The sequence below is a fragment of the Hippocampus guttulatus genome, chromosome 3 (genome assembly GCF_054856545.1).
Source record: "Hippocampus guttulatus isolate MCC_2025c chromosome 3, RoL_Hgut_1.0, whole genome shotgun sequence".
Classification (NCBI taxonomy): Eukaryota; Metazoa; Chordata; class Actinopteri; order Syngnathiformes; family Syngnathidae; genus Hippocampus; species Hippocampus guttulatus.
Window position 1 is genome coordinate 14,206,193 of NC_141263.1, and position 27,852 is coordinate 14,234,044.

At 44.2% G+C, this 27,852-nt stretch overlaps 1 protein-coding gene across 2 annotated transcripts in view; it reads right to left on the bottom strand.

Annotated features, from left to right (window-relative positions):
* Window positions 1-27,852, bottom strand: part of zfhx3b (zinc finger homeobox 3b) — a 150,696-nt gene that overhangs the window by 64,591 nt on the left and 58,253 nt on the right. For both annotated transcript variants that reach the window (XM_086106942.1, XM_086106941.1), the window contains exons 4-5: window positions 27,342-27,835; window positions 381-612 (exon numbers count right to left, since the gene is read on the bottom strand). In XM_086106942.1, coding sequence (XP_085963068.1) covers window positions 381-612; window positions 27,342-27,835 — 726 coding nt within the window. The remainder of the gene's footprint in view (window positions 1-380; window positions 613-27,341; window positions 27,836-27,852) is intronic.

The following is a 27,852-nucleotide window of genomic DNA, read 5'->3' on the forward strand; positions in this document are numbered from 1 at the left end:
AGTGCAAAATGCTCGGTCCACAAAGGCATGTTTAGATGTGTTTGGTTTGGAAGAGTCCTGACTCACACGCCATCAAACACCTCTGAGGTGAACTTGACCATGCTCAACATGGTGAGCCTGTCTCTCAAGGATCTCAAGTCCGACATCAGTATTGTTGAATCTCATCAAAGGCCAACAAGTAAAAACTGCCACAGACACTCCAGCATCTTACAGAAAGTCTTCCCAAAGGAGTGCTACTTGTTATAGATGCAAGAGGACAACCAAGTGGACATTTTCATTCATGTCCCCTTCCTTTAGGTTTAATGGGAAGTCGAGTCAAACATTTTGCCCACACAGTCAATGTAAAACAGAGATGAGAGCAACAACAGAAGATGTCTAACCTGTATCTGAAGAGGGGCATTTGCGAATGGTAAAGATGGAGCTGAGGTCTTCGTCGTCCTCGGGCAGGCCCTTCTGCAAGCGCTGCAGTTTCCTGAGGCTCTCGCTGCGCTGGTGCTTCATGGAGCGCACATGCTGGATCAGGTTGAGCTTGGCCTTGGTCGAGTAGTTGCACAGCACGCAGTGGTAGTAGCAGGCATCACCCTCCACCGCGTTTTCGTGCTGCTGCAGGTGCTGTGGGAGGAAACGGAGAGAGAGGGAGAGAGTGAGGAGAGAAAAAGTGAGAAAGTGGTTCTTGTGGACGGTACTTTCGCTCACACAGTTGGCAAATGAACAAATCAATTCCCAATCACAGTCCTGTTGTTTAACATCCAGACCTCTTCCATTTCAGAACAACTGTTTGGACTGCGCACTTTGTCTGCACTGAGTGTCTGTATTAGCGCCCTAACAGGACAGGAGAGCCCTGGGGGTGGGAAGGGGGGTGGGGGGAACACAAAAGTCTCCCGAATGCAAAGGCGGACAGCAATGGCATCAGCTCGCCTTCAGAAGCCGGGAGCACGGCAGACCAACAGACGGAAAGAACATTGATTCCCTTCACTCAACACAAGCCTCCCGCCTCTGAAAAGGAAACTCCAAACATCTGCCTGTTTCACGCTCGGGATACTAAATATTGATCACGGCGAGTTAAATCCCAGCTTCATCATGGAGCGCAGCAACGCGGCCCTTGAGAGGCAGGAGGGCCACCGGAAAATTCCACAACAGGAGGATGACCATCGGAGGACAGTAAATCAGCATCGGTATTGACCTGTCAACCCCATCACTTCCTCCGTGGCTAAACAGAGACCCTCGTGCAGGGCTTCAGCCTTCACCCAGCAGTATCAAAATACACCCCAAGTGACGCCATAGTACTACAAAGTCTTGTCACACCAGAGCCTCAAGTCTAATTACCTCCTGCATTGCTCAATCAATGATGCAAGACCGGACCTGGTGTGTGCAAGCCAGTTATTGACCATTATCTTAAAGTATCTCACTGGCTGCTTCTTAAGAGCCCCTCGCTCTGCATGGACACTCGAACCACATCTGTCATTTGACACCTCAACATCACACTCCGGCGGCATCCAGCTGAGTGTTTGATGTGACTGCAATCAATGTCAATCAGCAGATGTTTTCCATTTGTTCTGGCTCGAGAAGAAGAAATATAGGTCGTGACCTCGATTTAACAGATCCGGAACCAACGGACACCGGATTTAACGGGTACAATCTGCAGAAATAGCAGTGTCCGTCTGGAATTCAAAATGTCCGTGCGTAGCGAACAACGTCCATTAGTTCTGAATCGGCCGCTGTTGTTTGCTGACGCAATCAACAGAGCGAGCCTGGTACTCTCGAGTTCCCTGACTGAGCGCACCATGACAGGCCCTTAGTTGGCCTATGATGGCTCCTTTTGTACACATGTCTCTCAAGCATTCTATACTAATTTTGGTTGAGTAAGTATACACTTATTATTTGTCAGGCCCTTCACTACTGTATGGCATCCAAACATAACAGTGGCGAGAAAAAGAAGCACGCTAGTACTGGCGACCAATTGGAATTCAGGAAGTTGGGAATTGGCCCTCTCCATGAAAAAATGTTTTGGATCGAACACATTAATTGCATTTTCAATTCATTTCAGCAGGGTAATGAATTTGACATAGAAGTAAAATGACGAGCTTGCTCATGGAAAAAAAAAACACATTTGTAAGTTAACGCTCCTTTGTATAATAATGTTCAGCTTTAACTGAGGTATTAATTTTACAACTAATGTATTTTTGTGGTTAAATATTACAAAACTAACATATTTAGGAAGAATCGAGGGAAGTAATATTGGAAAGTTGTCTCATCACCAGTCAGTGTAGGCAGAGTTTTGGATCAAGCAGCCTGTATTGTGCAGATGTACCTAATGATGTGGCCACTGGCCAGTGACCAGATCCTGGACTGTTTTAACTGTTGATATAAACGATGCAGTCGACTATTTTTTTTTTTATTCATCTGATTAAAAGCGGTAAAGATTCAAGTTGCAATAAAGCCGAGTCTACTTTGCGCTGCCAACATTTTCCCCCACATTCTGCATAAAGCTTGAACCTCTCTACAAGATCATTAATCTCCACCCTCGTCCTCATATAAAGTCTCTGAAGACAAGACGAAACCAAGCTAGATGTCCTGCACACATCAGCAATTTAATCACATACCATTCAAATCAGATGTAAACCGAAAGGGGAAAAGGGGGTAATGAACATTTCAATAACGGTAAACGTCCTTGACAGGCTTGTGTCGCTCTCTCCCACTGTTGGTTTCTTTCTGGTAATCTTTTAATATTTCCGTGAGGAATTGCAAGAGATTGTATTTCATTGTTTTTTGCTTCATATTCGTCTGTTTAACAACTAAAATGTGTATTAAGACACCGCTTCCGGGGAAAAAGAAAAGCTCTTTCTTAAACCTTTTTTTTTGTAAGACCCACAGTGCAGTGTAATAGAGTTATTAGGTGATTGCAAAAGGCTCTGTCTCTGCATGCTCTCTTTTCTCTCCTCATTTTAAGCTATCCATGATGTCATGAATAGGTGTTGGTAGATATTATGAGGACCCCCCTCTCTCCCCCCGCTTTTCCTCAGTGCGCAAATATTGCATCGGAAGTGAGGCGCAGAGAGATTCGGTAATAGACAACACCAAATCCATCAACGCAAACTGCTCTTAGTCCTCACAGATGTCCTGAATTAAAACAAATTTTCACTGCAAATGACTCACAGCCCCAGAAATCTATGTGAAGTCAAGTTGGAGAAGAAAAAAAAATGACAGCACCTGACTAAAACTTCAAAGCTAGTCTCAGGAGGTAGGGGAAAAATGCTGGGAGTTTTATAGTTTCCCATAAAAAGCCCGGGGTTTATATAGGAGTAAACCTGAGACCGGCTGCTCCAGCATGAGCCATAATTCACTCGGAGACTGACTGGCCAGGACCGTGGCCTCAACAGAGCTGAGAGTGGCTCGTTCCAGCGCCTGTAGCTCCGTCTATAACATCAAACGATTGTACCTGTAAAGCAGCCCTTGCGCCACCTCTGCTCCTGCCATGACCCCGGGCAGCTGGGGGCAGCTCGGAGCCAGTTAACACGGTGGGAGCTCAACCACGAGGATGGTCAGTAAGGTAACACTCACTTACAGTCTAGAAGCACTAAGTCGACATGATAGCATAAAACTCATATTAGCAAATGCTCAGAGATTGTATTTCTCGGGGGGAAAAAAAATACAGCAAACAGAGTTGGCCCCATCTCTGCCACTATTTCACATGTGCACACTAACATAATGCACAAGACAGACAGAACTGTGTCTGTTTCCTATGAATCTGCAATGAAGCCCCTCGTTGATAAATCACCTCCAACTGGAGTGCAGCTTAATGAAAAAGTCATGTTTAAGCTGGAAGGAGTTGTTCTGCATGGCTCTGGGTTTTCTAATCACCCTATGGAGGCCTCAGGAGAAGGGGTGCTGTGGAGCAGAGTGCAGCGGGGAAGGCTTGCCATGTCAGGGGCATGGATCCAATCAGTGTAACAGCCTCAAATGCATTCAGCACAAGTACTGGTGTGTACTGTATGCTAATATCGTCATCACTTAGCATTGGAAGTCTGATCTTAAAAATGACACCAAAAAAAAAAGACTTGTTTGTGTGTAGTCAAGGTCAAGAAATTACTGATAAGACAAGAAACAAAATAATGCAAAACTTTAGGACGCTTATGTTGACCAAGAGAAATAACAATCCCTGAAATGTGTTCTAAAAGTCATTCACCAGTGATAGGATGTGTTGATTTTTATCTATGTATACATTACACATTTAAAAATTACAAGATAAGAAAGACGATGAGGTTCAAACGCACACCCCTCCCACCGCCAGGGCGAAAAAAAAATGCAAATGTTCTAAAGTTGAACAAATACTGAAGGACACCATATTGTCAAAAGATCACAAAGTCTGCCTGTCATGCATATCTTTACGGTTGTATGCATTAACTGACCCTGACTATATTTTTAAACTTAATAGGCCAATTAATCAGAATTTTATCCTGCCAAATATCAGAATCGGCATCAGCTTCACAAAATGTATGTTTGCCCTCATATATATACAGTACATTTAAAATTTGACTCTATCGGCCGATAAAATCAAAGACAGATTAGATGACTTGAAATGACCTTATATGCTCCAATATTTTTCTCACTTGTCGTTCTCATGAGGTGCACTTCAACACAGAGTTCTTTTTACAAAGTTTAAAAAGTCTATGATGGCTTATCAAAGCTTTTTCCGCAGAGCTCCTTCCCTCTCTCTGTGGAGGCAGTTGCTCTATGCTTTTTCAGGTAAAGTGAGAGAGAGAGAGATGGGACGGTGTGGGCACCACCCCATCCTCTCACTCACAACTCCACAGTGCACCTTGCCCTTTGAGTGGGCACCACTCGCCTGTATCAGTTTCACCACCCACCTAGAGCACGGCATACATCTACATTTCCATCCACTTAAACGTGCAAGTAAAAGTGCACCTTTAACACAAAACTGTGTGGTTGCTGAGAGAGTCGGACTCACGCAAGATGGAGGTGGGTATTACTGGAAGGATGGATGGGAGACGGAGAGACGGTAATTCCGACGAATGGCTCCCAATGGAGCTTTATAATACAGCACGCGCACACAGACACAAATAAAAGTATAGACAAAAAGCACAACGTATATTAACAAACATGCACAGACAGACTTGTGCACGAACGTGAAACCACAAGCCATTAAGTTCATACCCTAATTTCCACCATTACATTTGGCAGTGCTGTTAATACAAACTTAATGCATTAAAACAGATGGCTATCTGTGAGCTAAATAGCTATCAATTCGAAGGGAGCTGCCAAACCTCTCCCTCTTCGAGAGCCAGGGAGACTCGGCTCTGAAATTGATTTGCTCTTCTCCCACCCCCCCCCCCCCAACCAAGAAGTTTTTCTCTTCTGAATGATGGCACAGGTTAGAATACGGACACATGGAAGTCCTAAGATCTCTTCATTAAAATTCAGCCACTAATGGTTACAGTTTGCTCATGTAGAAAATTTACTTCACGCTGTTAGAATAAAATCTGCCCACTGGGGCTAAAAGTTAAAAAAAAGCTGTGGTTGAAGTCTCATTGTGGGACAAACACGTCGATGGGGTATCTTTTGCAGCTTCCTGTTACATCCAAAAGTACAAAAAACAACAGAGAGTGTTTGCACAACTAGTGCCAAATTGCCAAGGGTGCTAAATCAGGATTATTTATCTATTATAATGATGACGATGATGAATGTTGGGAGAAAAAAAAAAACTCAAGGCTGAAAATATGGCTGTGGCACGCAGTGACTGCAATTGTACACTGAATGTGACTCTGGGATTCCCCTGGAATGAAAGCAGGTTATTTAGCGAAGCAAAGAAGAGCAGAGCTTGGCCCGGGATTCCGGGGTGTGCCAGCAGCTCGAAACAACAGCTCACAACTGCAGAGGCCGCCCTTCTGGCTTCCAAGTGTGGTGGCTGCTTTGACTTAGGCCCAGCAAGCTGCAACATGCCTCAAGGATAGCTCGTGGAGTATTCCAGCCCTTGAATTGGCAACATAAAGCCTCCTGTATCTCATTCTCACTCTTCCTTTACTCCCCCTTATGCGTGCTATCCCTCCACCATATACTGGTCCGCTTTCAAAAAAGTGCTTCCTTTACTTGCTTCGACATGATCCGTCACTACCGGGGAATAAAAACAAGCTGTATATATATCTTGGGGCGGAAGGAGAGAAACAAAATGGACCTGTGGGCAGAGAGCTAAAGATGGATGTCGTCAGGTATCCTTAGAGAGGTTGCCTTAACGCAAAGCCTTGAAACAAAGTAGGAAGAGGGGGGGGGGGGGGCGTGAAATACACTTCCTGACAAAGCAGCCAACTGTGCCCCGCGCTCGCCACTCTTTGTTACGTTAACATTAAATAAAACAATAATCATTGAATTCTGTTTGAATGAGTGAGATCCTGGAAAGCAAACAATGGGATCATAATTGCAGAAGGAAGGCGATCAATGCAGGCGGCAATTTGGGCTATTAATATTTGTTTATGCTCTTGTGTGCATTTGTACATTTGTGTTGAATATCTATAGCGTATTACAGCTTTAGGGCAGAATCCCCCCCGCACCCCCCACTCTCCAAACCACAAATTTTCAGGAAATCTAACACACCATCTTGCTTGAGTTACAAAACATTTCATTGTTCGCCGCAATCATATACCGTTGCACGCAAACATGAACACAGCACCTCAAAATCTTGCTCAAGTGCCTATTTATTAAGTTAAAAAACAAAAGAAAAGACTGTCCATTGTTTAAGAATTATAGGTAGGTCGATAAATATGCTAGAATAGTGGTTACGTCATCTTGTAAAATGTTTTTTTTTTCCAAATGGTCTTAAAGCCGAGTGCGTGATGCCATAAATAAAACAATGCGCATTCTAAGAGGTGGAAATGTATCGACACACAAATGTACCGTCGTGGCCGGTCACATACTTCTGCAGTGAAGCTTTTCCATGGTCTTTTTTTAAGAGAACAGGCTGACTCAAATGTATCTCACCTAATTATTTTCACTCGTTACAGTCTAAAAAACATCCAAACTTTCAATCTTGACGCGGCATGCGTGGGGAACGAACAATCGGGACAACGGTGAAAAAAAATATGTTTAATTATTTGACCATATGTCTCTGACCAACAGCGATGATATTTATGGTAAGTTAAGAGAGCATTTGTGTTTTGACAAAAAGCTGAGTCATACACTCACCCATAAGCACTCAGAAAACAAGAGTTGACCTTGACCCTGAGGTCTAAAAGATGGCTCTTAATCACATGATCAATGTGTCCACACAATTCATGTGCAAGTCTATGTCTTTGGGAGGCCAGGAAGGGGATAAGCATGCATGCGGCGATGAGATCAATGCCCCTGTGTGGTGATAACGAGCCCGAGCCTATGCCCACAGGAGCCTCACGACGTCATCCAGGGTCTTGCTCATTTGGAACATTTGGATAAGCATGGCCATACATACATAATGTGCACTTGTAATGGGATCCACATAAACATACTGTACAGTATTTTGCCACTTCTTCATGAGCCGGACGTTGCTTTTGTACCCCAATACTGTACACTGACAACACACCAGAATGTAAATGATGTCAACCCCCAAAATAAAAATGTTTTTTTTTAAAAAATGACGCAACTTGTCAGCAAGCTGTTGCCTTTCTTCGAAGGTAGCTAATTAACAGCTTAACCTCCCGATGCTTTTATTAAATCTGTGCGAGCACGAGCTTGCCAAAACTGTAGTACAATGTGTCTGCCTGCAGGGGGTTAGGACAGGGTGGAGCAAGTGGGGACACCCAAACAAGGGTTGCAGACAGCTGACTAAGTACTGGCATGGTACCATCTGGAAGCTGAAAGGAACAACTCAGGACTTGCCCGGCTCCTTTGCTCTGTTCCCAACTATTCTGAAACAACATCCTTCAATTCAGGAGGATTGCTGAGCTAATTAATTGTGTGGCTTCAATGATCCCAATAAGATTCTGGAAAATATTGCTTGCCTGCCACAATGAATGCTGAGATTGGGAAGGGCGTCCAAAAAACTAATTTTCAATAAAACATGACTAGCCATTGCGAAGTGCATGGAAATAGGAGAAAAAAAAACAATTGGTGAAAACCTCCAAGAAAATGACTACATCCATAAACCATTCCTTTTACAGTCCCTTTCTTCTGGCTAGGAAGTTTGGGGCAGCAAAGACAATTTGAATGTGAGTGACATTTAGCTCGTAAGTGCTGTCGTTTCAGGTTAAGAGAATGTTTGTCATGATAATGACTCAAATTGGGCTAGCCTGTAGGCATACAAATCGACAAATCTAACAGAATCCTTTACGTCATGCGTGATGAAAACATAAGTACATATCAAAACATTGTACATTGTCACCTCAGCAGATCGCTTTGGCTCCTTAGAGTCCCTCTAAAGTAAAATAAAGGGTCCTCCTCAATTTGACACACCAGAGAACACCGTTGTTGATCACAACCCTGCCGAATTTGGTTTTGAATTAAAAATCACCTAGTACATAAAATGAGGCCTCAAAATTGAGGAAAATGGAATAGTTGTCCCCGCTCTCAAGTGCTGGGGGCGTGCCCACTGAACGTGCTGAAACCACACCACGTTTAACTTTCGATCAAATATCACTTCTGTGAACTGAAAAAAGGATGCTACCTGATCTAGCGTCATTATGTTGCGAGTCATATTAACCTGTTTGGAAAATATATCAAAATAAAATGGACTGAACTTACTCTGTTGGCCTCAGGTTTTTTCATTTTCTTTTGTGCTATTTTTGGATGATTAGACATTAGGGCAGGTCATATTTAGCCATCAACATTGTAGTTAAAGAATAAATATAGTAGGAGGGATTTTAATGACTGCAGAGGCTGGATGCCGTGACCAGATGCAAACCTATGCCTTTATTCAGATTTCTCCCAAAATGGAACTCATTTAATTTTTCACTGTAAACCTGCTAAGTGCATCTGTCCTGAAACAGAAATTGGCAAGGCACAGTGTGTTGCTGGAAAAGAAAAAGAAAACGTTTGATGTAAACAAAGTGCAGAAATGTCGTGATTTAAGGAGCGAGTGAGTCTAGTATCGAAGGGGTGTTGAATTCAGGCACAAGCAAACACCACTTGCAATGATTATTGCAGTCGATGCGAATTAAATGCAGAGCAGGAACATGACCCAAACACAATTAGTCTGGGCGAACAAACATCACATGGGCATGAATGCAGATTCATTGCTATACGTTCCTGGGCCAATCAGCATAACTAAATGACAAGGATTGTCCTAATCTGGATGTGCAAGTGAACACGTCTCCATGTTGTGGGTCTACTTCCTCTAGTTCACCGGTTAGCATGACCTAAAAAGCCCTCCGGGGGGCCAGAAGCCATAATTACAAATTAGCCCACGCTCTTGGATTTGCAGCAGCTTGTATTAGTTGAGCTCGTGTTCTGTGTTTTTGCAAACACAACGGTGGAAAGGAGACACAGAATACCGCCTCCTCGGGCTCATATTATCTAGCTTTCACCCCTGGTGTCCTTGGTTTGGCAGTGTAAATATTTTATTACCACTTAATTGGTTGTTGCTTCAGGTTACGTAATAAGGCTGTGGTAGCTGGAACGCTGATGTTTTTCTAACTATCCCCTATCACGTTTTTGTAAAATTCATAGCAAAGTGTTAAGAGGAGACTGAGTGCAAACTGGCGACACACCATCTTAATAAGAACAGCGATTGTGTGTTCAGATAGTGTCAATATTTAACATTTGTCTTATGCGGCAATCTTTATTAGAAGCACTGCCATGACAAAAGCAACATGAGGTGCCTCTTCTTAAAATGAAAATTAATGAGTGGGGTTAAGTGGAGGTGAAAACATAGAGTGGGTCTATATGTGGGCTTATTTGCATGGAGCGTGAAGTGCTCAGTTGGAGTGAAAACGGCAGCTGAGGGTTCTTCACACCATTCGTACACCAAACACCCACCAGCTCGACCGGTCAGCACTCCTCCACTGGGAAAACACAAAGCTGCAACTTAGAGGAGTGCAGAGCTCACAGTGCACTAATGCAGTCTTCACATTGGGAAAAGGGCCATTTAAAGTTACAGTTATAAAATGAAACACGACTTTAAGGACCCATCTCCTTAGCGTGCCATCGTGGTCGGTTTGCATTACTTAACATGAGTTGAGTTTTTCAATGTTTGTTTTGTCATTTTAGCCATTTGATATACATATCGTCCAACTTTGGGAATTCATCTCGGGTCAGTACCTCAATTAATTAGGATTGGGTGGCTGTAGATGACTAGTCGGCATCATACATTCCTTCACAAACAGTATAGATTAACGGATACGAGCATTAGGTGGTGGCAGCAATCTCAAAACACTTCAAAACAAGCAGCCGTTTAACTAATAGTGAACAATTCTTCAAAAATGGGCTTCAAGTTGTTGGTTGCCACTCCCGGTTGAATTTGACTGCCAAACTAAACATCAAACAAGGTCAATTACAACTTGTGTATTTAAAACAACCACCCAACCTTGCCTTTGTCCGCTAGTTTAATATGACTGCGCGACACAAAACACCATAGACAGGCTGACAAATGGCAGTGTTATGATGCCTTAAGTGATAGATATTGGAACACAAACGTTGGCGTTACACATATAGACTAACAATAATCAGTCATATATGCCATAACCTTAAAAACGACTAATCTTACTACCGCTTTCTGAATCAGTTGTAAACTGGTTCATGTATGTCTATAACAGCAGCACAATGTCCATTACAGTGAGGCAAAAAACAGGAAAACTGTTCAAGTCTTTAAATCCCACTATGTAATGACTGTATTATAGTGTGCTTATTAAAAGACACATTACAAAAATCTATTGTTGGTTTTTGGGGGGGAGGCCGGAATGGATTAAGTTTCATTAATTTCAAGTCAAGTACAACTTTATTGTCAAATGTGCTCCCTGTGCAACATACAGCACAGATGAGTTATGGTCAAGGAAACAAAATTTGCACTCCTATCTCCAGGCACCACTGTTTGCAACACACATTGCATCCATTTTCTATATCACTCATCCTGTTGAGGGTCACAAGGAAGCTGGATCCTATCCCAGGTGACAGCGGTTTAGCGGATCGTGACATGTCCATCACAGGGCTGATTCTCCAGACAGACAACTGCTCACACTCACGTTCAATTAACTTCAATGAACTCCACACACGTGTTTTTGCAATGTGGGAGAAACTTGGAGTCCCTGTAGCTAATCCACAAATGCAAACGAGAACACAAAGGTCGCAGCCAAGACTGAAACCCCAAACCTTTGCAGTAGGGCAACAGTGCTTAGCCACAACTTCGGCCCAATGTAGGATTCAATCTCTTTTTTTCCTTTTACATAGTTACCTTCTGACCTTCACCCACAGGGAGGAAATGCAGTTGTGTTGACAAATGATTCTCTAAAACGTCCCGCCCCTTTTATCCCATGAGTATGAGCAACTCTGTCACTAATACTAATGGGTCTTGTGTGGAAACGCACATTTGCAATATATTGGGTGTGCTCATTAACCAAAGGGGGGAAAAAACACTACAATTTCACTTTCCATAAGAAAGAAACAAAAGTGCTCATTGATCAGGGAGATCAATGGAGGATCAATAAACTAAACCCTCATCATTCCCAGAGCAGTATAATTGCTGCTGAGATGTAGTTGTCATCACTAAAAAATCAAACACAGACTCAACTAATTGGAGGAGGCCGTTTGCTTTCGGTCATGCAAAAAGCACCTCCAAGTCCCACAAAAGAATTGTGATGGCTACTCCGTGTTGTGAACGTGAGCGAGGCTGGCGCCATTACTCTGGCGGACTTAATCAAGTGCACGTATACGGAAGGCTTCCTGGTTCACAAGTGAGGATTTTTCATTTTGTAGAAGATTTCTCCTCTGTGGCAATCCCACACAAAGATAGAAAATCAGGCATTTAACAGTTGTATTGTGTGCGGTCTGCTCCGATAATCTCAATACAGAGCACCAGACACATTAAGGATCTGTTTCCATCATTTATCTCCAAAGTGCGAGGCAGAAATCTCACGTGATCACACCGGACATCACAAAAATGAATAAGAACAGACACTGCCGGATATGCGCCGACATTTCCAGAATGTTTCCGAGGAGGACTGGAAGCGGGAGCATTGTAAGACGGCTAAGAAAAGATTGGCTTTGGAAAATACTTCTTGGCGGCTGGAGAACACTTTTAAACATAAGCGACATCGGGTAGGCCATATTTTGCTTTATTTACTGCTCCTTCCTGGTCTGTCAGTCAGGGTGACTCTTTGATTGGCTATATTCCGTTGATGTCACGGTCCATGGAGTCAAATGACTCGGGGAGACGTCAGCTTTCCCAACAAATAAATAAAATGTTGTCTCCAAGTATTGAAAACTGTTAATATTTCAGACTGTTGTTTGGGACAAATCTTTTCTTTACACACCTCCACACCTCAGACCAAACGATAATTGCATAGGACAATCTGAGAAGACATACCTGTATGTCGGGTGTTTGATGTACTTGGTTGGGAAGGGGCAAAATTGGGGCAAACACACCCCGACTGTCTTTATTTGTGTTACCCAACCTCGAGTTAAATGAAGCCCCACAACTGTCTGAGGTCAGGTGATACGAAAGAAACGGAAAAGCAAAGAGGTGTGTGCCTGACAGAACATCTGTGAGACATTTTACAGGCTGGCATCACACCCAAGCAAACAGCACATCAACTGCTTGAAAAAGCCTTCAAACTGTGGTTCAAAGACGACCACTTTGCCCCTTCCTGTTTATTGATTACATCGCGCTCCTGTTGGGTAATTGTGCAGTAAATCAAGCATGGTGAGCACTAATCTCAACCCCGAGAGGAAAGTGTTAAAGGTAAAACCTGCTGAAAAGTGCATAATGATGGTGCAGTCTTGAATCCAGGAGAGAGGCTATGCTCCTCCCTCTCGCATTTCTCTCACTCACTGGCTGCCTGCACAACCAAAGGCAGAAAGGAGAGTGCTTGGCAAGACGAGCAATGGGAAGAGTATACAGTTTCTAACCACCTCACACTCTCTCACTTACTCTTCCAGTCCCTGTCAGTGCATTCCCAACCAAAGCGCCGGGGGCGCCATGCTTGTAAAGAAACCACAGCCTTTTTAAGGGCTTCTTGTATTTACAAAGGGAGGCATGTCGGAATCAAAGGCATTACCACATGACACAACACATTAAACAGTTGGCAGATTGAGAATTTATAGACTTCAAAGATAGTGAAGTGGTTAACAGGAGTAATACGATTGTTGGAGGAGTTAAACTTACCTAAAGAGAGTAAGGAGTAATGGAGCAGCCCTCAGCTTTGCCTTCCCGCAGACCATACGGCTCACGCTGTACTCCAGGTGGAGACAGCTATCATTTTCCCATCAACTTCCTGTTTCTCTCGTCTCCCCACCCCCTTTCCTCGCTGCTCTCTCACTCACAGCTGCACAACTTGATTCTCTGTGCCAGGTTTGAGGAAATACAAAGCTCTGCCTTTCACCCATCTTCTGAAATAGCTCACAAGCTGCAGTTAAGATACTTCGCCCCCCTCCTCTCTCCCCCTCTCACTGTTATCCTCCTGCCCCCGTGTTGCCGCTCGCCGTAATCTCGCCTCAGTTTTAACTTCACCTTCATCAGCAGAGACCTAAAAATACATGATAAATGGAATATGATATTTTAAAGTCTTATCTCTGTTCTTACGGTGCGAATAATAGGGTAGTTAATCCTGCGGATCCTGCTCAGATTGATTAATCAGCGTATGCGGACAATCAAATAAATGATTAATATTCCTCGGTCCTGCGGTCGGGCAGTTACCCCCTGAAACCGTCAGTAATAATTCAGTAACCTTTCGCAGACCACAGGCTGAAGCTAGTCAACCTCACTCAGCATCAGCCCTCTGATGTTGAGCAGGACTTTGAACTCTCCACACACAAACTGAGACACGGCTGCGTGAAAACAATCTCCAGTCTACGCTCACGCCAATCCTCCGATGGTGGCTCCCTGTCTGATCAGGCTTACGTATCGTAAACAATACAAATAGGCGGAGCCAAGCGTGGTTGATTTGGCAAAGGTTACACAGTAAGATTTTCCAATTGTTAAAAAAATAAAAACTCCATAGACAGTCAACTCCAACTAGACCGCATTAGATCGCCATGACCCCACTGAATCGCACATTTTCAAGCAATCATTTTTGTAATGGTTTTTTTCCAGGGAAGTCTAAATTCAGATTTGTGTGCTTTCAGTGTAGTACCACATTGTACTGCAACATTCCGGGCACCACTGAGGTCGACAGAATGTACGGGATCACCTCATCAATTAAGGATGGTGGTCGTCGTGCCATGGCATGAGCACGGATGGAACTGTTTCCTTTGTATTTATTAATGATGTGGCATGCATATGCTTCATAAAAACTGTTGTGATTCCAGATGCCTCATGGCACTATGCTGACACAAACCTTTCCCAAGCAGCAACTCCACCAGGCCTGACCACACCAATGAAGCACAGCCCGTCCCTCCCGCTGTGGCGCAAAAACGGGGAAAAGGCGACTGACCCCCCCCACTACCTCGTCTCTCTCACCCATTACCAAGATGACTCTTCCTCCCACAGAGGTCAGCGAACAGCCTTCTTCATCATGCTCCACTCTTGGAGCTGTTATTAATCAAGGAGAGGGCCAGAGGCGGAAGAGAGTACCTTTTGGCACCGGGATAAATTTGATGGGGGCTGGGCCAGGACATGGTAAATCCATGTATATTTATACAAAGCTTCTTTTTGTAATTGCAATATTTGGACATACCATGTTACGCAAGAGCCAACGCATGCATCGGCTAAACACGCAGGGACTAACCCCCTTCCTAAATCCTTATAACTGCTGTAAAGGAGACTTGGCCTTTGTGTTGCGACTGACCAGCTGGCTGCCAGAATCAGCATGTGCAGCTGTCCACTGTGACAAATGCAAGCACACCACCACCGGTGCATGGTGACTCCTCCTCACTACACTGCTTCTAAGACAATGCCAGAAAAACACACCTCAAAAGTCGCTGACCTCTGACGGAAGTCACAATTGGGATAAAAATCCCTAACACTAACCCTGCACTCAAACTCAGACTGGCAAATAGGCCTTGTGATGTATAGTTTTGTCATTAATAGGACCCCAAAAAAGGGCTTATCTAAACATCACTGCTCACTTTCATCTCTTCTCTTGTTCAACTGTTTATAAATCAGCTGCACAAATATTTATGTGCTGAACGAGGAAAATGTCTGGTCTGGGTTCTATCTCTGCTCGCCTTCCCTCCCTCCCATCTTCTCATGCACGAGGCCACCGCAGACGCAACACGTCAAGGCTCCGGGTTTCATCCATCTTATCTGCTCTGTCGCAGGTTATTGTGTGGCTCCTGAAAAGGCTGATGGACCAGAGCAAGTTTAGGAAGATGTTACAAAGCAATATCAAATATTTGCACATACTGTACTGTCAAACTTGATAAGATTATGTGGAATGATGGGACATTTGAAGGCAGTTAAAAATGCAGTAGGGAATTTCTGGGCAACCTCGCTCCGTGGGACAACTACCGTTGCACTTGATTTTTATTGGGAACATACTGTATGTGTACTAGCTGACCGAGGTTAAGTTGCTAAATCACATTGAAGTAAATGTAACAGGCAGATACTTGGTCAGAAGCGAAGTAAGGCAAACCACTAACGAGTATGTGTTGTAATACCACGACTGATCACTTTTAGTGGTCCAACAAGTTTTTACCAGAACTGCTAACAATCTTGTACGGCAATCTTAACACTGATGCTGGAACTAGCACGCAACATGAGAGGTAACCAGGCAGGTTCACTATTATTACAGAACAGTAAAGTGATCTGCCATGACAAAGGCAAGCATTTTATTGTTGAGTGTCTCCATTATTGCAAAGCATTGTTCATTCCAAAATGCTTTTGACATTCAGTAAAACATTGGTTGCCGGCCAATGACTGTGTAGCACTCACACACACTCATAAATGCCCATAACTAATAATAATAGATTTTATTTATAAGCGCCTTTCAAGACACCCAAGGACACTTTACAATAACAAAAAACACAAAACAATACGATGTAACACCATCAGTAGACAATCTTACAAACAAATAAAATAAAAAATATAACAATTTTCAATACATTCCATGGCCTCTGCTTCCCTTTCAGCTCACCTATCTGTTTCTGACAACAGAACACACAATGGGAGAGGCCCAGAGATCCTGGATCCATGCTGTGTAATTGCTCCCCTTAGCCCTGACCTCTGATCCAGATCTCTGTGATACACAGCATATCTCTTAAATTGGGCAGTGGGCAAATATTCTTCTAATGACCACACTATTACAATCCGAGATGAAAACAGAGAGGAGGGTGGAATCAATCTTTCTTTTTGCTGCACTTCACTGCCTCTATTAGTTTGTTTTAGGTTTTTTTTTTTTTTTTTTTAATCTAATAGTTGGCTTCCAAAACTGTGGTGGAGTGCTGAGCAGGGTGGAGTGTCTATTTTCAACCTGACAAGGCAGTGGACTTCAGTGAGATGCATTAACGAGGAGATAACCAAGCAACACTCTGAAGGAAATATCTTTTAAACAACATCTTGACTGCCTTTCCGATGTACACATTGTGTTTGCCGAACTGCCATTAAAAAAAAAAAGACAACCTTAATCTAAACTCTGCAGAGTGTTGATCTTGCAATCTACACTCCAGATAATTAAAAAAAGATAAGTTGGTTCAAGCAGGGATAAAACCAATTGGAATAGCTTTTTGCCAAGACGCACCGTCGGTGCAGAGCAACAAAGAAGATGTTAATGCAATGCTGCATGTGTTTGCGCCCACTATACAGTCAGACTGCATAAAATGTGTGTGTTTTCTGCGGGCAGGGGTGGGTGGGGGCCGACGGGGTGATAGTGGTGAACTGGCTTGTCGATCGATGTAGTGATTGGCAGTTAATGGCTTTTCCTGTTCTGCCTTGGTAACCCTGGCTTGATGGCTGTTGCGTCTGATCAGGGATGGCAGATGGTGTTTGATTTTCATATATAAACCTCTGACTTTGTGGAGATGGCTTCATCATGTTTAATGATTTAAAAGTTAAGTTGAAAACAAGATGGCACCCGAGTAGGCAGCCGTCGGCAAGTGCTCTTGTGAGCCTTGCTTTTTTTTTTTTTTTTTTTGTTTTGTTTTGTCACTTTGTGTTTGTTGTTACGTCGTGTGGACCTGATGTGGACTTTTTTCAGCATTTTTTGGCCACGACATTCATCAAGGAGGAAACTCTGTGCTTGGTGGTTGCGCCTTCTCGGCAGCATGGATATACCAGCACTGTTTTTGCCTGGGAGGAATGTCGGCGCCATTTGACTGTCGTTGCTGGACAGTCCCGGGGCGCTTGTGTCTTGCGCCTGTTATGGGCAGCATTTTTCACAGCCCCGCTTTGTTCAGCGGAGAGATCGGTGCTGTTGAACGGTCTGCGGCTGGATGGATGTAAGGCTTGAGGAGCCGACGATGAGAAGAAAGGAGCGTTAGCGCGGAGCGCCGATGCGGATGTGGAACTGGGAGTCGCGGCTTGGAATTGAAGTGGATTTACATGGGACAGGAGATGTGAGCCAATCTCTTTTTCGTCAATGGACGCTATAGCTTCGCGTTTGCTTTCAAAACTTAGCTTGTAGCAGACGTGTGCACATTTTCAGCATGACGTCTCTGATCCACTGGTGAAAGGACACTTTGATCCTCTCCTCTTTCATCTATAACTGCTTCAGAGAACAAAGTGTATGCAGAAAAGTGGTGAAGATTGCACGACTGTCTGTGTCCTATGTGTTGTGTTGTGTTATTTTTGTTATTTTGACTTCAAAATGGCGCCGCGTGAGTGGCTGCCTTTCCAGCAGCTCCTATATTTTGTTGTTCTACTTCTTTCTTTCATAACTTTGCAGCTGTGTTTTCTCCATTGCGAGACTAATAAAGGTTTTTTCTTAAAACTGGGCGGAGTCCATTTCAGGACCCGGTCGTGACCGGTCTTTCATACATGCAAGCATACATGGTCTTCCACACACAATATTGTCAAAATGACTTCGCTGTCAGGCGGAATCCTCGCACTTCCAAAATCGCTCCTCGTTCAAGTTGTTAATTGTGATATTATGTCATCCTGTACCAGCGTGCACCAATATCAACACAACATCCATCCATCCATTTTCTGATCCGCTTTATCCTCACAAGGGTCGCAGGGTGTGCTGGAGCCTATCGCAGCTGTCTTCGGGCAGTAGGCGGGGGACACCCTGAACCGGTTGCCAGCCAATCGCAGGGAATGCAGAGATGGAACAACCATCTAGGCTCACACTCACACACAGGGACAATTTGGAGTGTTCAATCAGCCTGCGATGCATGTTTTTGGAATGTGGGAGGAAACCGGAGTACCCGGAGAAAACCCACACAGGCCCGGGGAGAACAGGCAAACTCCATACAGGAAGGCCAGAGCTGAAATCGAACCCGGTACCTCTGCACCGTGAGGTCGACACGCTAACCATTCGACCACCGCAAATGAGAGTGCTTACATTATCTTTCGGTACTCCTTCTCAAAGGCCTTAGAGCCGTGAATGACGCAAAAAATAAAACGATGTGCCGACTAAGAGTTTTAATAGGTGGAAATGAATCTGCATGCATTTACCTCCGTGGCTGATGAGGTCTTTATGCACTGGAGCATTAAACTGATGCATTTTCAACAAAACAAGATTAGTAAGATGTATCTCACTTTTTTTCATTGTCATTTTCACCCAAAAGTGGTAATATTTTAAAATACATACAGTACAATATCATATTATGAAGACAGCTACATCTCATCCTCATCTACTAAGTACTTTCAAGTGATAACAACAAAAAAAGATCCACAGCCAAACGAATCATTTTTTTTCTCCATTATTTCAACAAACAAGCAAACACAACGACGAAATTATACACTCCCTGGACAAGATTGCATGCGCGTGTGTTTGTGTGTATTTCAGCATTAATCATTTCAGCCATAAACTGGATTCCAGATTTCACCATTTCCAATACTCAACAGCTCCAAGAGGCGTCAGTTTAACAGTAGCTGTGCAGACAGCCTTGACGCTTCAAATTATTTCAATATGGCTACTCCAACCTAACGAGCACATCTTAAGGAAATTCCTAATTAGTGACAGAACGATGTCATCTGAAGTGAGGATTTATGTTTGATTTATCCAGCTGTTCTTCATTTCAAGTCTATAGCTAACTTGACATTTACTGCCACTTTAAAAGGATCCGCCAAGAGGGGCATTTTTGTGAATCTGAGTTTGCTTGTCTTCAGGAAAAAAAAAGTTTTATCACTTGGTCTTATCACCTCTGCCTGCTTTGTTTTCCAAATAAAATCAGCAGGGTGAGGTGAAGATAAGAAAACAGCAGACATGATATGTGGGCGGGGCTTAACATCACCATATCACACATGCGTTCAAGGCTCCAAATAAGTGGCTTTGCATCACAGTTTGGGACTTATCAAAACATATTGAGTCGCAAAACTGAGAATCACTAATTTTTAAGTTTGTCCGATAATTGAACAGCAGACATGATGCCAAAAAGGATTTCGCTCATGTCACCTTCGTGCGCGTCGTCTGCAGTCGAGGCCCTGAGGCAAATGTGCCACTACTTATGTTGCACCAGCTAGCAAGCAACGGGCTTCGACTGGCTAATTCGTGGCTAACCACATAGGGGAGTCGCTCCTTAGTCAGTAATCATCACCTCCATGGGAGCGAATAAGGTACACTTCTGACAAGTATCGTTCTCATGAAGGGACGACAATTAGTAATTAATAGAAATGAATTTGCAGAACTGCTCCTCACAGAAAAAAAAGTTACTTTGAGCCTTGGCGTTAGAACTCCCCCCCCCCCCCCCCCCCGCTAGACTTCCCTGTCTATTTTGGGTATCAGTTTGACATGGAGGAATGTAAAGGCCATAATGTATCAGCGCCCTTGAGAAGCTAAAGAGCATTCTTATCCCCAACTCTTCTTGCTGCCTCTTTCTATTATCCACTATCACTTCCTCCCACTCAAACCCATTGCCTCTTATTCTGGGAGAAGGTTTAAAGTAAAACACAGGTGTAGAAGACGACACCCGTGGGAAAGATAACGTTTGGGAACATTCCTGGCGCTGAAAAAGAACTCCCCCCCCCCCCAAAATACTTCATCTGAGGAACTATAAAATTGCCGCTATTCTAAGACTATGCCTTTGACCCCTTTGAGCCTCCACCCAACGTTCCCCAGCGCTACTTCTGACATCACTACCTAATAATTTAAACAAGGGATTCTATTCTCTATCCTTTTTCCATATTTTTATTGAAGAATCCGAGACATGATGAGAAAACAAGATGCAAATGATATTTTCCAGAGGCCCCAATAAAAACCGCATGACACTCGGGGCTGTGTCGTTTAATTACTGAAGAATGAAATCTTTTCTTCTACATCTGGAGGAAACATCATCCACATAACACTGATAGATTTATAGCTCACAATTTGAACCCTTGACTGCAGCACATGGCAAATTAGGCAGAACACGGATCAACAACTAGCACCAAACCAACTTAAAGGCTTGATGGGTCACCGAGATTTTGTGCTCACCAAAAAAAAAGAATAATTTGATTTGAGGAGTTTGCATGCAACTGGGTCTATGTGACTTACAAATAAAAAACAGCCAAAGCGTGTTTTCTAATCCAAATGGATTCGATTCACCTCAATCTAGAGAGCCCTAAGGGGCAGACTTGTTGGAACAAAAGGAAAGTGAATACTAGCAGAATGTTCCCTCCTTTGGACATCGTGACAGTTAGTTTTTGTCCCTCAGGGTACAGTCGATACTAAAGTTCCCCATCGGGCTAGTTATTGGACTCCAAATCAGTGCCTCCCAAGAATCAAAGGATGCACCCATTTGCTCCCAAGCTGGAATTTATGAGCGTGCCACTGCACCTGTACCCCTCTAAGGAACAATGTTTTACTTTGGTACAGAAACTGTAATCATTGTTGGACCTGGCTGCTTCCACACAAACAGAGCAAAGAGGCTGGATGGACAAATAGCTATTATCCTCAGCTACAACTCCACCATTAAATCCATGCATCTAGGGCTCTTTAGGCTGTTGTAGTGGTAAGTTTCATGTACAAACCGGATGAATTCGGGGCAAACTTGTTTTTGGTGATCCAGTACATTGACTGTACATTTTGGACAAAAGTCAAGGACGTTGAAATGAATGATCAGCAAGTTCCGCATATCCATAAGTTTGCCTAAAACCACAGCCCTACTCAGTAGCTTAAATCCAAGCAGATCACTGGTCCCAGTGTGGTGCTCTTGGTCTGTAAGAGAAGAGGTGTCCTGTCTCCTCATCAGTCTCCTCACCCTAACTTGCTTTCATGTAAGGCCCTACTGAACACAGACCTCAGACCTGAGTAGTTTTGCAGCTCCAACCACGCGGAGGCCATTAATCTGGTGGCTAAGCCACTGATGTATTGATGGCACAGAGCCGGTAAGCCTGCCTGCTTCACTCTCTCCATCCCTTCAGTTTAGGGACTGCATGGAGTCACACAATTGTCCATCTGGCAAAACATTCAGCTGCCCATTGACTCTTTCCATCAGGTGTCGTGGCCATAGGTCACTAAACAGACCAACTATTATTGCTTATAGACCCACCCGAGCAATGATGCAACTTCAAACCAGATTAGATGAAAACAAAAAATGTTGACTCAAAGCAACAATGCAATAGCCTGCTAAAATATTAATAGTGTTTCGTCTTTATTGAACGGCACGGTCTCTTGGATAAGAAGAAGGTTTTAGTTGAAGAATGGTTTCAAGAAAGGTTAAGCACTGATTTAGACAAACAGGTTAACAGTCATAATTGGTTTAGCGAGCGAAAAGACTTGATCTGTATTTGGACTTGATTGACTTTTAACCTATTTAATTGCAGATAACAACAAGTGGGGTGATGCCAAACACCTGTGTAAAACAAAATGAATCAGGAAGAAGTCCCCAATAAGTGATGATTAACTGTAATTTATAAGAGGTGTGTGGGTACATCATCTTCTGTGTGCAATCAAAAGCTTATGCATGTAAAATGGGAGAATGGGCTGTCTCCCAGGATGTGCAGCAAGCGCTTTATTAGAGCAGTAGTACCAGTAAATCAGCTCTCAGCTCTTCCTGGAACTGCTGCAACCTTTCCCACTGAGCACTATTACTGAACAATCATAGGCAAGCCATGATAATTAGAGTATCTATCCTTCCCACCCTCCTGCCCCGCCACCCCCCTCTCTCCATCTTCCTCCTACACCTCTTCATAGACGGCTAGAGGGTTAGGCTCAGCTCCGGCTGGACGTCACTTTGCCAAGTTGCCTCTAACATTACCCGACATCCTTTTTGTCTCATTCCACATGTAAAATGATGAGCGGGCACTTTAAAAGTTCAAACCCTTGAGAAAGGTTTCAAACTGAGCAACGCAGAACAGCAGGAGCAATAACATTCGATAACCCTGATGAAGGGTCAAATCTGCAGACTCCTCAAAGGCAGCCATCTGTTGTACCAGTCACACTTGGCCCTGTGTAATGTGCAAAGTCTGGAACTACAACTTACTTGCGATAGTCCCACAAGCACAGACTATAGCTCACTGCAGAAATCAATCGTGGCAGTTCTAATCACGGATGTAAAGAGATCATCCAACCTGCAAGCCAGTGAGTAGAATCATCAGTGAAACATTCTGATGCCATGCAGCTGTTAATCCCTTCATTTACTTTACAGTCCATTTTCCTCTTTGCACTGTGGATTCTATAGATATGTATTCCTCAGGCCGCAGTGGACACTAATACTTCTGGAACGCACTGAAGTGTAAAATAATTGAACGATCCCCGTCCAAGACAGATGTTTTGTGTTTCTTCATTGGCCAGCCCCTGAGCTTCACTTTACACTGTGTGTTGGAATTCACAAAAAGCAGATCGTATGTTTAGAAACTCGGCATGTATGAGACAGGCGGTGGATTTAAACTGTTGTGAGGCACTTGAAAAGTTTGCAAATGCTCAACAATCCAGGACCGGTCTTGGAGACAGCGGTGTCAAGACTTTCAAGAAAGATCCCCCATTTGATAGTGACGGCACTCTCTGCCTCTCAGTCCATGGCCAAGCGGCATCTGGAGTGGATTTTGTGCGAGCAGACACTGAGGAACATGATTACATTCAGCTAACTGCGCTCTAAACTGATTATGCAAGTGCCAAGCTAATGGACTACATTTGCAAGAAGAAAAATAACATTCAATCAATCTCAATTACCGCCGAATGCACCGGCCCGCGAGACAAGGAAGGTTGCCAGCTAACTACCCCTCTCCCTCCACCACACCACCCAAGTTCCTCCCCTTTTCCCGAACCCTTGACTGGAAGCCGGGGCTTGGTTTGGCCCCACCTATTCTGTCTGGCCAGAGCAGCCAGAGCCAAAGAGCTGGATTAGTTCCACTCATCTCACCTCCAAACTAACACATAGTTCGCCCTGAGGCTGGCTGTTAGTATCGGAGCGATCATATTCACATGTACAACTGGAAAATGAGAATAGAGGGCTCAAGGACATGCGTATTCTGAAAACGCTTTACACAAACTAACAACAACAACTTTATTTAGAGAGGGGTCTTTTTGAGGGCATGTGGGTGACGATCATCAACAGAGCCGCACAAAACTCTTCGGTCCACATGGCAAAGAACAAATTCAGGATCAGAGCACGAGAGCATGTTGGCAGAGCCTCTTGTACTTAGAATGGAATCTGTCATCAGAGAGCACAGCACACTGCAGAAGAAGTCATCACCCCCCCAATGTGTGGTGGTCTGTGCGGTTAGGGTGACTTGCTGGATGTTTCTGTGGTCTTTTGGAACATTCCAATACATGAGGTGGTGGGGTTGATATTTTTAGAAAGCCCTAATATGGGCCACATACCACAGACTCTCAAATTATCCCATGCAGCTTAGCTCTAGGTTTCAACCTCCCTTTTTAATTCCAGTAATTACAGGCTCCAATTTATATAGAGCTGTGCACACAAAGGGCCTGTTTAATGCAAACCAGTTTGATCCTGGCAAAGTATCCCAAGCATCACCCACATCTTACACTACATTTATGCTGATTTGATGTATTTTCACAATTCAGCTATTTGTATCAGATTTATTTGGGGAGGAATAAATGCGTGGGGACTTTCCTCTTTTGTCCCTGCCTGAAATGCCAAGTTGTGGGTTACAGGCGTGGGCTAATATGGCTGTGTGTCTGCCAGTACCTCCACCAGGACAGTAAATTCAACGGTGCTAAGACTGTGACACCAAGTGCAGAGGCAGTGCTGCCAAGAGGCCTTACAACCATGTACTTGTTGTCCGCTAATCACATTTGTGAGTCATAAAATGCCTAGTCATAAAATGATACTTGTCATCGAGTATGCATCGTTGTTTATGCGTTCTTGAGTTTGGTTGAGGATTGAAGCGAGCTTATGAGATCTGCTCTGGGTGAGAATGCAGGTACGTTCTGGACAGTTTTTCCTCGAAGATTCACTGGTTTTAAGAAACATGGAGCCAACGTAAGAGGCTTAAGTCGTAAAAATGATCATTCCTAGATGTGTTGTACATATCTAATCCCCCCCACAGACCGAGCAGCGGTATGACATATGTCTTCTCTTAAAAACTTGAGCGGAAAAAGAGACAGAAGAAAATGTGTCTCTCTTTCTCTCTTGGGCTTGCTACGAGGAGGAAATCACACGTATAAAGTGCACCGTATATCCTCTGAGGCAAAAACAATCCATCCCGCCTAAAAGGTGTGAGGAGGAGAGAGAGGTTGCCAGAATCTCATCTGGTTTAATGCGAGACTGTCATTAGAACATGGGCCAGGGTAGGTCTGGCAGAAAGGTCCGCATGGATGTCATGTTGTCTATGGACTCTAAAGACAATCCTCGCTCAGTGCTCTATGCATTTTTAAGGGGCATGTGTGGCTGGGGATTTTCTGTTTTTACAGGCCGAACTAGCCTCCCCCTCGTCCCCTGGACCAGTTTGATGACATTAGTTGGAGTTTGTCTCTCACCTTCCCTTTAACCAAACCATGAACATTGATTTCTCTCTCATGTTGTTTCAGTATAAAGTCCTCAGAGACAGGAGTGCTGCATCCTATGCCAGTGGTTGCTATAAAGTATTCATAAAGCAAAATTATTTTATGGACAGTCTTTTTGAGGGGCTTTGCAGACCAATTTAAATTGAGCCTTTAATTTGACTGGACAGCACATTTGCTCACATGCCTTTTAATCTGTGCTTCTTAAAATATAGTACAAATTAAACCGATCTAAAAATGTGGACTAATGAAAACTTCTTTTCTGTAAAAGAACAACTTGAGGCAAGTGAGTGGACTTAAAATGAAGTCAACATCTTCAAGGAGAAGAAGTGTGTGTGCGTGTGTGTGTGTGTGTGTGTTATACATACATACATATACTGTACACACACACACACACACACACACACACACACACACACATATATATATATATATATATGTGTGTGTGTGTATGTATGTAAGATTATATTGCAGTGTATGTAATGATTTACAGAGAGGATGTGTTATCTGTGTTATCTGTGCTTGTCTGTGATTTGTTGTGTGTGCTTATTCTACGTGTGTGTATGTGCCAGTTTGGGTTAAGTGTGGAGTGGTCAAACCGCAGACTCACAGGATAGGTACCTAAGTGGAATCAGGGCTGTTAGATTTATGGCCATTTGTTCAGAGAGTGTTCATCCATTGGCTATTATGGAATGATTAGAGGAGAAGGTGAAGCTCCAAGTCCAGCAAAAATCAATACGGCTGTCGAGAACGATTCAGCCTCTCCTGCTCTGGGGAGTATTAGCACCAAACCTCTGTCTACTTGCACTTCTTCATTCGTCTCCGAGTGATCCACCCCACATCTAAGATCAGCTTTGTCTGCTGTGTTCCTCTCGTGAAAGCATTGTGGTTTCCATTCTATGGAGCAACCAGCAAGGTTGTCCAACAAATGACCAAAAATGCCTCAACAGCATAACTTTGGACTGGATTGTAATTACTGTGTTTCCAACACTCTCGGGAGACCAACTCGGTGGGTGTATGCATGCCAATATCCAGTAAGAGTATCATTTTGTCTATGCAGCGTACACTGGAACTTCTAAAAACACATGCGCCTGAAGTATTTAATTGAACAAAAGTTCTTTAAATATTATGGCTTGAGACGTCAGCGTACATTTTGACACAACACAGACACTGAAACTCCCAAAAGAAAGACCAACAAGGTCAATGGACTTATGGACTTCTGTGCCCGTCACAGATTGTCCATAACGAACCATGTTTAAACATAAGGACTTGGCACCAGGACACCTTTGACCACAGTTTGATGATTGGGTCAGGTTTGGTGGCCTCAGTATTGCATCTCTGCTTTTGCAGATCATATGGTGCTGTTGGCTTCTTCAATCTGAAAAAATGGTCCTCAGTCGGACAAGGGTGGAGTGCTCTCTCCGGGTCGAGGATGGGTTCTTACCAAGTGGAGGGGTTTAAGTATCTTGCGGTCTTGTTCACCAGTGAGGACAGGATGGAGCGGGAGATTGACAGTCGGATTGGACTGCTGTGATGTGGACTTTGTAACGGTCTATCATGGTGAAGAAGGAGCTGAGCTGAAAGGCGAAGCTCGCGATTTACTGGTCGATCTATGTTCCCACCCTCCCCTATGGTCATGAGCTATGGGTCGTAGCTGAAAGAATATGGTCCCGGATACAAGCGGCTAAAATGAATTTCCTCCGCAGGGTGTCTCCCTTAGAGATAAAGTGAGGAGCTCGGTCATCTGGGAGGGGCTCAGAGTAGAGCCGCTTCTCCTTCATGTCGAGAGGACTCAGATTAGGTGGCCGAGCATCTGATTAGGATGCCTCCTGGACGGCTCCCTGGTGAGGCGTTCCAGGCACCAGCAGGAGGCCCTGGGAACGCCTTGGGATCCCCTGGGAAGAGGGGCTGAGGAGAGGGAAGTCTGGGCTTCCCTCCCAAAACCGTTGTCGTCGCCACCCGACCCCAGATAAGCGGTCGAAAATGGATGGATGGGCAAAACCAGTTGGAGACGATTGGCCACTCATGTAAAACCACTTGCCAAATGCCGCAGACTGCGTGACAGGTCAGTGGGTTCTGGCCACGTCAATCTGTTCAATCTGTGTGTGGCAGGCTGAACTGTACTCTCCATCCAGCACAATAAATTGAGTGAGTGTAAAATCTGGTGATAAACTGCTTGCTGTAAACCTAGTGACACAATTAAATTAGTGGACCACTGACCTTGTAAAGTTTGAGGCTGGCCTCATGTCGGGAATTAACCGTGTGCATCCTCAACTTCTCCAAGCTGTTTGTGTAGTAGTCGCAAGCGTTGCACTTCAGGTGCACTGGGTTTCCAATGGCCACGCATTTCAGTCGCCACTCGTTGCCTTTGCCTCCCTCCTTAATATGGGCAACAAGCTGGTACTTTTGAACGTGCTTGTCCGTCTTGCAGTGGAGCTGGAAATTGGCCTTGAGTTGAGTAGTGTAGTGGCACAACTTGCACTGGTGAGAGTCGCCCACCACGGCGCGCCACTCCTCCTCAGGCAGGATGCGCTCGGCCCCCATGTGGATGCCAAGCACATCCAGGTTGTCAGTGGTGAAGCGGTTGCACACGGCGCACTGGAAGAGTTTGAGCGAGGGGTCACTGGTTTGTGATAGACTTTCTCCCAGGTTCATCAGTTCCTCTGACACCAACTGGCCGCTGCCCAGGCGCATATCCATCGGGATCTCCCCACCTACAGACAAGTGTGGA